The sequence below is a fragment of the Esox lucius genome, chromosome 20 (genome assembly GCF_011004845.1).
Source record: "Esox lucius isolate fEsoLuc1 chromosome 20, fEsoLuc1.pri, whole genome shotgun sequence".
In the NCBI taxonomy this organism is placed as follows: Eukaryota; Metazoa; Chordata; class Actinopteri; order Esociformes; family Esocidae; genus Esox; species Esox lucius.
The window spans coordinates 18,949,395-18,962,343 of NC_047588.1; the positions used below are offsets into that span (position 1 = coordinate 18,949,395).

The window sequence follows — 12,949 nt, forward strand, 5'->3', positions numbered from 1 at the left end:
TGTGCTGTTTTACCAAGTCCTATGTTTATGCCCAACTGGCATTTACAGCAAAACCAGTTGTGATCCCAGGCTACTTCTCATTTGGGGATTCTAGACTAATGACTTTAGGCTGTAACTCATTTCAGTGTGAGGAACACACCAGCTGGAACTTGGTGTAGTCCTGTTACTCTTTTACTTTGGCATCTCTACAGTATATACCTGAACCTTGAACAGTGAGGAATGTGGGGTGATTTTGTGTGTCAGGTCTATTCTAGTGGGATTTGTGGGGTTATTGTGATTTGTTGAGGACTGTTGTGGTAAATGACATGTAATGTTGTGTGTGATGTTGTGTATATTGGCAGGCCTAGCTCAGTCAGGCTCGTGGGGCTGTTTTGATGAGTTCAACCGCATCGACCTATCGGTGCTGTCCGTGGCCGCCCAACAGATTGCCATTGTGCTAACCTGTAAGAAGGAACGCCGCAAGAACTTCATCTTCACTGATGGAGACAACGTGGAAATGAACCCAGAATTTGGCATCTTCTTGACTATGGTTAATATTATTAGCAGTCTTCATTTATTTATGCAACCCCGTTTCCCAAAAAGGTTGGGACGCTGCGTAAAATGCTAATAAAAACAGAATGCAATGATGTGCAAATAATTTATTCCTATATTTAATAAAAAATTGTACAAAGACAACACATCAAATGTTGAAATGTTTTATTTTGGAAAAATGTATGGCCATTTAGAATGTTATGCCAGCAACACATTTCAAATAAGTTTCAAGAAACAATAACATTTTATATATTTCAGCTTTATTTAATCAGGTAACCAGTTTACACACTAAACTGTAAACTGGAAAAAATTACTTCAAAAGTTAAAGTACTTCTAAAAGGATTATTGCATTTGTGTCTCAAACAACATTAACTGGAACTTGACAGAAACAGACGAGGTTTAGAATTACTTTGTCTTAATCTGTCTGAATTTGTTCTTAAAATGTGTTTTTTTTATAAATGACTAGATGTTTTTTCTCCCATTAGAACCCAGGCTATGCAGGTCGTCAGGAGCTTCCAGAGAACCTGAAGATTAACTTTCGCTCAGTGGCCATGATGGTCCCTGACAGGCAGATCATCATCCGGGTCAAGCTGGCCAGCTGTGGCTTCATAGACAACATAGAGCTGGCCAGGAAGTTCTTCACCCTCTACAAACTGTGTGAAGAGCAGCTTTCTAAACAGGTGATCTAAATAACGGCCTTTACCTTTCACCCTAGACCCTAAACAGTGAGAAATACCACTTGTCGTTAAGTGGTATGTTACAACATGGTCAGGTTTTATATTGCAATTATAAGCAAGTTTAAGCCGCCAGAAGAATACATCATTAATATGTCATGTGCCATATTTTTGTCTGCTGGGGTATTTCTCTGAGAGGAGAACATGCCAGACTTTTAAATAGTTCTATACAGTCTGTGTGACATGCCTGTGTTGATGATCATCTTTCCATTTATATGCATGTCGGGGACCCCTTTTGTTTTTTAAGGTGCACTACGACTTTGGACTCCGAAACATTTTGTCAGTCCTGCGTACATTGGGGGCCGTCAAACGAGCAAACCCCAACGACACCGAATCGACCATCGTCATGAGGGTACTCAGAGATATGAACCTCTCCAAGCTGGTGAGTACAGTCAGGCATAGACGGCGTTCTCTTTGAGCTGCCGTTTTAGCCGGGTAGCATTTTCTGAGTGTGATCCGTTCACTTCCCATCACACCTTCTTTCAACCATGGCACATGTACATTCATGTCACCCGTAGTGAGACGTTAGAAATGTGTTGCCATCATGGTGAAGTCCATTGACATCCTGCTGTAATGTGTCTGTTGACAGATTGATGAGGATGAGCCGTTGTTCCTCAGCCTGATAGAGGACCTCTTCCCGGGGATCCAGCTGGATAAAGCAGGCTACCCAGAGCTGGAGGCTGCCATAGATAGACAGGTAAGAGGACGTTTCTACCAAGAGGTCATTTCATATAATGTAATATTTCACATTTAGCTCTGAAATGATCTCTCAACCTGAAAACTTTCTAGATAAGGAATCAGCAACAAACGGCAACAAACTGAGTTGATTTAATTTTTAGCAGGAATTCTGCTGAAAATGAGTTAATGTAGGAAATCTTTCTCTAGTATGTGAAAGAGGGTCAATGTAGTCATGGTGTGAAAATGTTCTGTTCAAATATCATCTCTTTTGCCATATTATAAGATGTTCTCTCATCCGGATGCTCTTTGTGCTGTAGGTTGCAGAGGCAGGTCTGATCAACCACCCTCCATGGAAGCTGAAATTGATTCAGCTTTTTGAGACCCAGAGGGTCCGCCATGGTATGATGACCTTGGGGCCCAGCGGCGCTGGCAAAACCACCTGCATTTCCACCCTGATGAGGGCCATGACAGGTGACAAACAAACCCGTCTAAACACTGGTCTTTCAGACTTTTACTGCAGTTACTCACCGTTACAGTCAGTCACACCTTTCCCTGAAGTCCACAAACATTTCTATGCACGTTGTCCCCCTCAGACTGTGGTCAGCCTCACAGAGAGATGCGTATGAACCCCAAAGCCATCACTGCCCCTCAGATGTTTGGCCGTCTCGATGTAGCCACCAATGACTGGACAGACGGTATCTTCTCTACCCTCTGGAGGAAGACCCTGAGAGCCAAGAAAGGTCAGGAAAACCTGGACTAACAATACACGTGTCTTACACATGCAAGAGCCTGAAACTACAGGCAGTACACATCGTCTCTTTGGAATTCGTCTAGAGTAATGGCCAACCCAGGTCTGTTCTGTCACATTTAAAAACAGGCAATGCAAGTCACAGCTGAGTATATAAACTGTGTCTTATCTTATCATTACATTTCCAAGTCCAATCATTAGTACACAGCATGTAGACACTCTTCTAAGAACAGACCAGACCATCCCTGAAACAAGGATTGTTGTTTGTTGTCCGTGCTTGTTCTGTTATAACAAATAACAGTATACACATGGAGAAGGCCTGCCACACACAAACTCACTCTACTCTGCATCAACCTTACTAATACAGACATATCTCTGGGTGTCTAGAAATACACATAAGTATTACGTTCCATGTGTATTGTGCATACAGTCCATTCGTGGGCGACCTCATTGGAAGTTTCTAACTCGATGTTCAAAAATGGAACTTAACACCTCCATAGTGGATTTGGATTTAAGGAGACTGATCTTTCTAATCTGCAGGTGAGCACATCTGGATAGTACTGGATGGACCAGTAGATGCTATTTGGATAGAGAACCTTAACTCAGTGCTGGACGATAACAGGACTCTGACCCTGGCCAATGGAGACCGGATCCCCATGGCCCCCAACTGCAAGATCGTGTTTGAGCCCCACAACATTGACAACGCCTCGCCAGCCACCGTGTCTCGCAATGGAATGGTGTTCATGAGCTCCTCGGTGCTCTGCTGGAGCCCCGTTCTGGAGGTGGGCACCACACTGTTCCCCCAGTACAGCTGTCACACTATGACATAGTCTAAAACGTTGAATGATTCAACAGTACTCAGGTTTGCCACTACAAGGAAATATAGGGAATCCAAAATGAAGCATGAGTATGAGTGTGTGTGTGTGTGTGTGTGTTTTTCACTCCACGTTTTGGTGTGTATCTTTGTCTACATGTATGTGTGTGTGTGTCTTTGTCTATGTGTGTGTGTGTGTGTGTGTGTATCTTTGTCTACATGTATGTGTGTGTGTGTGTCTTTGTCTACTTGTTTGTGTGTGTCTGTATCTTTGTCTACGTGTTTGTGTGTGTGTATCTTTATCTACATGTGTGTGTGTGTATCTTTATCTATGTGTTTGTGTGTGTGTATCTTTGTCTATGTGTTTGTGTGTGTATCTTTGTCTACGTGTTTGTGTGTGTGTGTGTATCTTTGTCTACGTGTGTGTGTATCTTTGTCTATGTGTGTGTGTATCTTTGTCTACATGTATGTGTGTGTGTTGTCCCCATACAGGGCTGGCTGAAGAGGCGTTCCCCTCATGAAGGAGAGGTGTTGAGGGAGCTGTTCTCGTCCTCCTTCCCAGAACTCTACCGGTTCAGTGTTCAGTGTCTGGAGTATCGGATGGACATGCTGGAGGCCTTCATCATCATGCAGACCACCACCATGTTGCAGGGCCTCATCCCTGCCAAGGTAGTCACCTGAAACCCTCCTGAAAACCCTGCAGAAGACAATAATTTCCTGATCTCACTGAGCTCCATGAACAAGCTCTGAGTCAGCTGGCCTTTGTTCATCTTGGAAACATTGGAATGTTAATCAGTCTGATTGGTTACTGCTGTTGTACAATTACTCCCCGGTCTTTTCCTCAATGTGGGGAGGAATTTCAGTTTGACTTTGCTGTACCTAAGTGTTTCCTTTGACTGCAGAGGGTGTAGTATATTAGATGCAGAGGTGTTGGAGGGTTTTGGTACAGTGTGTTTTGTGGTTTAGGAGCAGGGAGGAGAGGTGTCCAGGGAGCATGTGGGACGTCTCTATGTGTTTGCCTTGATGTGGAGCATCGGCGCGCTGCTCGAGCTAGAAGACAGGAGAAGGATGGAGAGTTGGCTCCGTGACAACGACAAGGTCCGCCTGGACCTCCCAGATATACCATCAGACAGCGAGGACACCATGTTTGACTATTATGTCACTACAGACGGTAAGACATCCTCCAGTTATAAAACACTCTGTCCACCTGCAGCTATAGTAGAAACAGACAATTAGACCTCTTAAAAAAGCTCTGGTACTGAAATAACTTCTCAAGTATGGCATTGACCGCTGGATCCTGTCTGAACCTCTGTGTGCAGGTCAGTGGGTCCACTGGAACAGGCGGGTTGAGGAGTATGTCTACCCCTCTGAATTCACCCCTGAGTATGGCTCCATCCTGGTCCCCAACGTGGACAACGTTCGCACTGACTTCCTCATTCGGACCGTTGCCAAACAGGGCAAGGTGTGTGTCTACATTCATATGAGTTCTCATCTTAGTAGTGTAGGATGAAGGACCTAGGATGAAGTCCCCCTTCTGTGTGTCATCTCATTCATTATTTAAAAGCAAAGGAGATCCTATATCAGCTGCCCTGTTAAGTAGACAAAGTTTGTTCAGTTGGCTTCAAGTGGAAGATTAGTAACCCCTCAGCCATGTCATTTTCATGTCAGATCCCCAAGAATAACTCCTTATTTTTTCACAGGCTGTTTTGTTAATAGGCGAGCAAGGCACAGCCAAGACAGTCATCATCAAGGGATACATGTCAAAGTTTGACCCTGAAATTCACATGGCAAAGAGTCTGAACTTCTCCTCTGCCACAACACCACTCATGTTCCAGGTATTGTAACCTACACAACGAAACTGAACATGTTCCAGGTATTGTACCTACACAACGAAACTGTACATGTTCCAGGTATTGTACCTACACAAAGAAACTGTACATGTTCCAGGTATTGTACCTACACAAAGAAACAGAACATGTTCCAGGTATTGTACCAACACAACGAAACTGAACATGTTCCAGGTATTGTACCTACACAACGAAACTGTACATGTTCCAGGTATTGTACCTACACAAAGAAACAGAACATGTTCCAGGTATTGTAGCTACACAAAGAAACAGAACATGTTCCAGGTATTGTACCAACACAACGAAACTGAACATGTTCCAGGTATTGTACCTACACAAAGAAACAGAACATGTTCCAGGTATTGTACCTACACAAAGAAACGGAACATATTCCAGGTATTGTACCTACACAAAGAAACAGAACATGTTCCAGGTATTGTACCTACACAAAGAAACAGAACATGTTCCAGGTATTGTACCTACACAACGAACCTGAACATGTTCCAGGTATTGTACCTACACAAAGAAACGGAACATGTTCCAGGTATTGTACCTACACAACGAGCCTGAACATGTTCCAGGTATTATACCTACACAATGAAACAGAACATGTTCCAGGTATTGTACCTACACAAAGAAACAGAACATGTTCCAGGTATTGTACCTACACAACGAACCTGAACATGTTCCAGGTATTATACCTACACAACAAAATAGAACATGTTCCTAGTATTACACCTAAACAGCATTAAACATGTTGCTGGTATTGCACCTGAACAACGACACTAAACATGTTCCTGGTATTACACCTAAACAACGACAATAAACATGTTCCTAGTATTACACCTAAACAGCATTAAACATGTTGCTGGTATTGCACCTGAACAACGACACTAAGCATGTTCCTGGTATTACACCTAAACAGGATTAAACATGTTGCTGGTATTACACCTAAACAATGACACTAAACATGTTCCTGGTATTACACCTAAACAATGACACTGAACATGTTCCTGGTATTACACCTAAACAATGACACTGAACATGTTCCTGGTATTACACCTGAACAGCATTAAACATGTTCCTGGTATTACACCTAAACAATGACACTGAACATGTTGCTGGTATTACACCTGAACAGCATTAAACATGTTGCTGGTATTACACCTAAACAATGACACTGAACATGTTGCTGGTATTACACCTAAACAGCATTAAACATGTTCCTGGTATTACACCTAAACAATGACACTAAACATGTTCCTGGTATTACACCTAAACAATGACACTGAATATGTTCCTGGTATTACACCTAAACAATGACACTGAACATGTTCTTGGTATTACACCTAAACAACGACACTAAACATGTTGGTGGTATTACACCTGAACAGCATTAAACATGTTGCTGGTATTACACCTGAACAACGACACTAAACATGTTTCTGGAATTACACCTAAACAAAAACAATAAACATGTTGCTGGTATTACACCTGAACAGCTTTAAACATGTTCCTGGTATTACACCTAAACATCACCACCCAGGTTCATCTATTCCCATACTGCAACATCTATGAATTATAATCATTTTACTTTTGTTGTGAATCCATTATTGGAACCTTTTATTTTTCAGTAAATGAACAATATTTCAGCTGGGTGTGCTTTGTTGTCTTAGTTATTTTGCGTAAAGGTAAATCTGCAGCTCGGTTCTTTCTCCCTCAAGCGGACTGTAGAGAGCTACGTGGACAAGCGAATGGGCACCACCTATGGCCCTCCTGCAGGGAAGAAGATGTCCATCTTTGTGGACGATATCAACATGCCAGTAATCAACGAATGGGGAGATCAAGTCAGACTCAAACTCAAAACTCATTTAATCGCCACAGTGAAATACAAAAAGTACATATTTTCCTATTGGTTTACCTTGGAAACATTTACAATAATAAACCCTTGCTTGATTTCTTAATTTTCTCTAGGTAACCAATGAGATAGTCCGCCAGCTGATGGAACAGAATGGGTTCTATAATCTGGAGAAACCAGGAGAGTTCACCAACATTGTGGACATTCAGTTCCTGGCAGCGATGATCCACCCAGGAGGAGGACGAAATGACATCCCACAGAGACTGAAGAGGCACTTCTCCATCTTCAACTGCACTCTGCCCTCCAACACATCCATTGACAAGATATTTGGTTGGTTTAGCTCCTAGAAATTGGATCAGTGTGAAAAAGACTCCTTTTCACTTAATGGTTTAGCTTCTTGATCAACAGGATTTTCCAACTCCCATTCTGGTACATTTCAAAAAGCAAATAAATTAATATTCTCAGTGAAGTTCATCTTGGGCTGCATTGTCTGGTTAGAAATGTATAATAAAGTATACATATAATGATTACTCCATTATATATTTCTCATGCAATATCAAAAAACATATTTCAGTCTTGTCGAGCTCAAAGTCCACCCATCCCTGTCCCTAACCAGGGGTCATTGGTACTGGCCACTACTGTGCCCAGCGAGGCTTTACAGAAGACGTTCGTGTCACCGTGGCCAGGCTTGTTCCGCTGACCCGCCAGCTGTGGCAGATGACCAAGGTGAAGATGTTGCCCACTCCGGCCAAGTTCCACTACATCTTCAACCTCAGGGACCTGTCCAGGGTGTGGCAGGGCATGCTCATCCCCAGTGCCGAGGTGGCCAGTTCCCTCACTGTGAGTTCGTTACCACCCAAAATACACCAATCAATATAATACAATAATAAGATAGCAAAGTTATAATAATAATAGCAAAAGGTTACTCTTTGGAATGAACTGAGAGGAAGTATTGTTTACTGTAGGTGTCTAGACAATTCTTCAACAGTTCTTATGTGAATGTAGATTATGTAGTAACACTTCCAGGAAATGAGGCTGTTTTTATTTGAACCCTGTGTGCTGTAGCTGTTGCTTCAACTGTGGAAACATGAGTGTAAGCGTGTGATCGCAGACCGCTTCACCATGCCGGAGGACATAGATTGGTTCGACAGGGCTCTAGCCAAGCTGGTTGAGGAGGAGCTAGGGAAGGAAGAGCGGGCTGTGGTGGACTTCGGTGTAGACAGCTTCTTTGTTGACTTCCTGAGAGATGCTCCTGAAGCTACAGGTATAGCCAAAGCACCAGGTACTGTACAGTCTCTTCACGTACGTACATTGCATGAACCTGCATGAGACAAGTCATTTAATGTGTTTGTGCATTGTGTTCTATACATTGGTGTTAAAAATTCAACTGCTGCATATTACATGTATGTGTAAAAAACACTTTCATAAAATATTGTCATAAAATAAGTTTTACAATAGCCCAATGAAGGAAGTTATCTATGTTGCATTGTAACTGAGAGTTGGGTCATTCTACAATCACTACATTGCCTACAGGTGAGGAGCCAGAAGAAACCGACTTTGATATGCCCAAGGTTTATGAGCCTATCGAGTCATTTGACAGCCTGAAGGACAGACTCAACATGTTCCTTGGCCAATACAACGAGAGTATCAGAGGGGCTGGCATGGACATGGTGTTCTTCAGAGACGCCATGATGCACCTGGTCAAGGTAGAGGGAAAGTAACACACTGATCCAATGTGCTAGCAGTTTCTGAGCCATAATAAGCATTGTTTCAACCAATATAGTTAATTATTTATAGAAAATAATGTAATATACACAAGCCTACTGTATATTATAATGAAAGTATATATAGGAAATAACAGAACTTTTGAAAGACATGTCTTAAAGTCAGTCACTAGTCAGTGTTTCTATCAGTTCACTTGAGAATTGCTTCCATTAATAAAAGAGAAAATATTGTGTTTCATAGTTCTCCTCTGCCTGTCTGTCTGCCTGCCTGCCTGTCTGTCTGTCTCTATAGGTTTCCAGGATAATTCGTACCCCCAGAGGGAATGCCTTGCTGGTTGGAGTGGGGGGATCAGGCAAGCAGAGCCTGACTAAACTGTCTTCCTTTATCGCTGGATACAAGACCTTCCAGATCACACTAACACGGTAGGGACATACATTACACACACTCCAATGTGAACATAATACTACTACGTTATACAGTATGTATTACAATATTAATCATAATAATTTGTACTACCATGCTACTATGTCTTGTGTACTACCATAATACTGCTAAGTCATGTGTGCTATCATACTTCTACTGACTTTATACTATGTCATGTGTACTATCATGCTTCTACTGACTTTATACTAAGTCATGTTTACTACCATACTACTACAGACTTCATACTAGGTCATGTGTACTATCAATCATATTACTACTGACTTCATACTAAGTCATTGGTACAGTACTACCATACTACTACTGACTTCATATTAAGACATTCAGTACTACCATACTACTACTAAATAATGTGTACTACCATACTACAAATGTGTGTGTACTACCATACTACTACTAAATAATGTGTACTACCATACTACTACAAATGTGTGTGTACCACCATATTGCTACTGCCTTCATATTAATTCTAGTGCTAGTAAGGATATTAAAATATGCAGTGTCATAAAGTTCCTTTCCAGATGTAACCAGTGTTTGCTTTGTATTAAATGTGGCCTTTCAATTTGTCTGTCCTCCAGTAGGTGGTACTGGTGTTTTGCTTGTATTTCTGCAATTACACAGTGGCTCAGCTAAATTCTCTTGAGTTCTCTCTTAATTCTCGCTCCTTCATTCTCACTCCTCAAAATACATTGGAGGAATGGAGGATATAATAAATTATAAAAACCTGAAAGAAAGATTGAACATATGTATTCACACATTTCCTCTAACGACGGTGTATTCTGGCTCCAGTTCATACAACACTTCAAATCTAATGGAGGATCTGAAGAATCTGTACAGGACAGCAGGCCAGCAGGGAAAAGGCATCAGCTTCATCTTCACTGATAACGAGATCAAGGACGAGTCTTTCCTGGAGTACATGAATAATGTGTTATCATCTGGAGAGGTCAGCATCAAACTGACCATTAATCCAACACACACACACACACACTCACAAATATATATATATAGAGGGCACACATACAGCTGTAGAGTTTTTTCCAAAAGATGTTTCCATCTGTGTTTGACCAGAAAAACAAAATCTGCATAATTGTCGTGCTGGTTTCTTAAGGTGTCAAATTTGTTCGCTCGAGACGAAATGGATGAAATCATGAGTGACCTCATACCAGTCATGAAAAGAGAGTTTCCTCGGCGACCACCGACCAATGAGAACCTTCATGACTACTTCATGAGCAGGGTCAGACAGAACCTTCATGTGGTTCTCTGCTTCTCTCCCGTGGGGGAAAAGTTCCGGAACAGAGCCTTGAAGTTCCCTGCTCTCATCTCTGGCTGTACTATGGACTGGTTCAGCCGCTGGCCCAAAGATGCTCTGGTCGCAGGTGTGTGCATACATGCCTACCTGTCTGTCTCTCTGCATGTTTTTTTTGTCCTTTCAAGGCAGCTACTTCCCCATACATGCATAAGTCACAACTTTACTAATGTTCTGCCTCCAGTGTCAGAGCACTTCCTGTCCACCTATGACATGGATTGTTCAGCCTCTGTGAAGGGGGAGGTGGTTCAGTGCATGGGCTCCTTCCAGGACGGCGTGGCAGAGAAGTGTGTCGATTACTTCCAGAGGTACCGCCGCGCCACCCATGTCACCCCAAAGTCCTACCTGTCCTTTATCCAGGGATACAAGGCCATCTATAAGGAGAAGCACTCGGAGGTGCAGTCGCTGGCAGTCAGGTAGTTTAAGTAGTTATTTAGGTCTTTGTTCCTAACCTAATGCTTCACTGTGCACCATGTTGATCAGTCTTTATTCTCTGGTGTCTGTTGTCTGGGTCTACCACATGATTTAATACAATACTATTATAATGTATCATGTGGTCCCTACTGGTACTTTACTGAGATTCTGACATGAATTCATCATTTGACTATGTTACATGGATTTATCTTCTTTAAATGTAAAGGTTAGACTGAACATAGGGTGTATAATAGAGAGATGGTTGATCCTCTTATGTTTTCCCTTCAGAATGAACACAGGCCTTCAGAAGCTAAAGGAGGCTTCTGTGTCGGTAGCATTACTCAGCAAAGAGCTGGAGATCAAAGAGAAGGAGTTGCAGATTGCCAACGAGAAAGCAGACATGGTGGGTGCATGTACAGTTAAGCACAAAAGTATTCATACCCATGGCAAATTTTGAGTCATAATGAAACCAATAGGTTTCTTCTGGCTTGAAATGACATAAACAAGTGACAAAACACGGTAAGACATTGTGTTGGAGATACAAATTAATAATGTAACAGATTTTCTTTTTAAATTACGAAAAATGCCATTTCCAACATTATTCTTACCCCTTGAAATCATTGCAAATATTTGAGAAAATGCATGTTTCTATAACATTTAAAATGGTCTTGTAATTTTCACCATGAGAGAGCATTCTAACCACCTATAAATTGATTATAAACAGCTTAAGAGCAGTAGTTCTCTAGTCAGTTACTGCAAGTCATGGCTAAAAACAAAAATAGTTCATTGTGTCTCCAGCACAAATTACCATTACCATGTTTTGTCACTTGTTTATGTCATTTCCAGCCAAAAGAAACCTATTGGTCAAATATAAATTCACTATGGCTCAGAATTTAGCATGGGTATGAACACTTTTGGGCTTAAATGTGTGTGTAAGTGTGTATGTGTGTGTGTGTTAATAGTCAATGCCACAAATTTGAAATGTACATTCAAACCAAATATTTCAACAATACCACAGTCAGTGATGACACCCTTTCTTCCTGTTTCTGTCCTGTTTTGACTGTTGCGCTTCAGGTGTTGAAGGAAGTGACAGTAAAGGCCCATGCAGCAGAGAGGGTTAAGGTGGAGGTCCAGAAGGTGAAGGATAAGGCCCAGGCCATTGTGGACAGCATCTCTGCTGACAAGGCCTTTGCTGAAGAGAAACTGGAGGCGGCCAAGCCAGCCCTGGAGGAGGCTGAGGCTGCACTACAGGTGGGTGAGGGGGCTCATTCGGCCCAAGCATGATGTCATGGTCACCTGTACCTGGCCCACTGTTTGTCCTTCAGTGTACTATTTCTATTTGTCTTTATCTAGTAAACGTGATTTTGTTGGTTTCATCCGGTTGCTGTATTTCTTGCCCCTGTATGAACCAGACCATCAAGCCATCGGACATTGCCACGGTGCGGACCCTAGGCAGGCCACCACACCTGATAATGAGGATCATGGACTGCGTTCTGCTGCTGTTTCAGAGGAGGGTTAACACAGTGAAGATCGACCCAGAGAAGAACTGCACCACGCCCTCCTGGCAGGAGTCCCTCAAACTCATGACGGCGGGGAATTTCCTGGGTAGTTTGCAGGTAGGAAACAATAAAAAAAAAAGCATGCTTCATAAACAACAGGTGTAGACTAACAGTGACACTATTATCAAAATGTAGAAAATAAATATAATTCACCGGGCCCATGGGTCCTTATCAGTGTTGTCTATAAGTGAGGGGGGCCCATGGGTCCATTTCAGTGTTGTCTATAAGTGAGGGGGGCCCATGGGTCCATATCAGTGTTGTCTATAAGTGAGGGGGGCCCATGGGTCCATATCA

The 12,949-nt window shown here is 42.2% G+C and overlaps 1 protein-coding gene across 3 annotated transcripts in view; it reads left to right on the forward strand.

Annotated features, from left to right (window-relative positions):
* Nucleotides 1–12,949, forward strand: part of dnah5 (dynein, axonemal, heavy chain 5) — a 67,821-nt gene that overhangs the window by 39,093 nt on the left and 15,779 nt on the right. For 2 of the 3 annotated variants that reach the window (XM_034289106.1, XM_034289107.1), the window contains 23 exons: nucleotides 342–529; nucleotides 1,017–1,211; nucleotides 1,513–1,647; nucleotides 1,855–1,962; nucleotides 2,261–2,414; nucleotides 2,537–2,683; nucleotides 3,232–3,473; nucleotides 3,998–4,174; nucleotides 4,472–4,676; nucleotides 4,825–4,967; nucleotides 5,206–5,340; nucleotides 7,077–7,199; nucleotides 7,327–7,540; nucleotides 7,827–8,050; nucleotides 8,276–8,492; nucleotides 8,744–8,916; nucleotides 9,227–9,357; nucleotides 10,166–10,319; nucleotides 10,485–10,752; nucleotides 10,867–11,098; nucleotides 11,385–11,499; nucleotides 12,171–12,347; nucleotides 12,509–12,712. In XM_034289106.1, the coding sequence (XP_034144997.1) occupies nucleotides 342–529; nucleotides 1,017–1,211; nucleotides 1,513–1,647; nucleotides 1,855–1,962; nucleotides 2,261–2,414; nucleotides 2,537–2,683; nucleotides 3,232–3,473; nucleotides 3,998–4,174; nucleotides 4,472–4,676; nucleotides 4,825–4,967; nucleotides 5,206–5,340; nucleotides 7,077–7,199; nucleotides 7,327–7,540; nucleotides 7,827–8,050; nucleotides 8,276–8,492; nucleotides 8,744–8,916; nucleotides 9,227–9,357; nucleotides 10,166–10,319; nucleotides 10,485–10,752; nucleotides 10,867–11,098; nucleotides 11,385–11,499; nucleotides 12,171–12,347; nucleotides 12,509–12,712 (4,061 nt within the window). The remainder of the gene's footprint in view (nucleotides 1–341; nucleotides 530–1,016; nucleotides 1,212–1,512; nucleotides 1,648–1,854; nucleotides 1,963–2,260; nucleotides 2,415–2,536; nucleotides 2,684–3,231; nucleotides 3,474–3,997; nucleotides 4,175–4,471; nucleotides 4,677–4,824; nucleotides 4,968–5,205; nucleotides 5,341–7,076; nucleotides 7,200–7,326; nucleotides 7,541–7,826; nucleotides 8,051–8,275; nucleotides 8,493–8,743; nucleotides 8,917–9,226; nucleotides 9,358–10,165; nucleotides 10,320–10,484; nucleotides 10,753–10,866; nucleotides 11,099–11,384; nucleotides 11,500–12,170; nucleotides 12,348–12,508; nucleotides 12,713–12,949) is intronic. The other variant, XM_034289108.1, reaches the window with a different exon arrangement.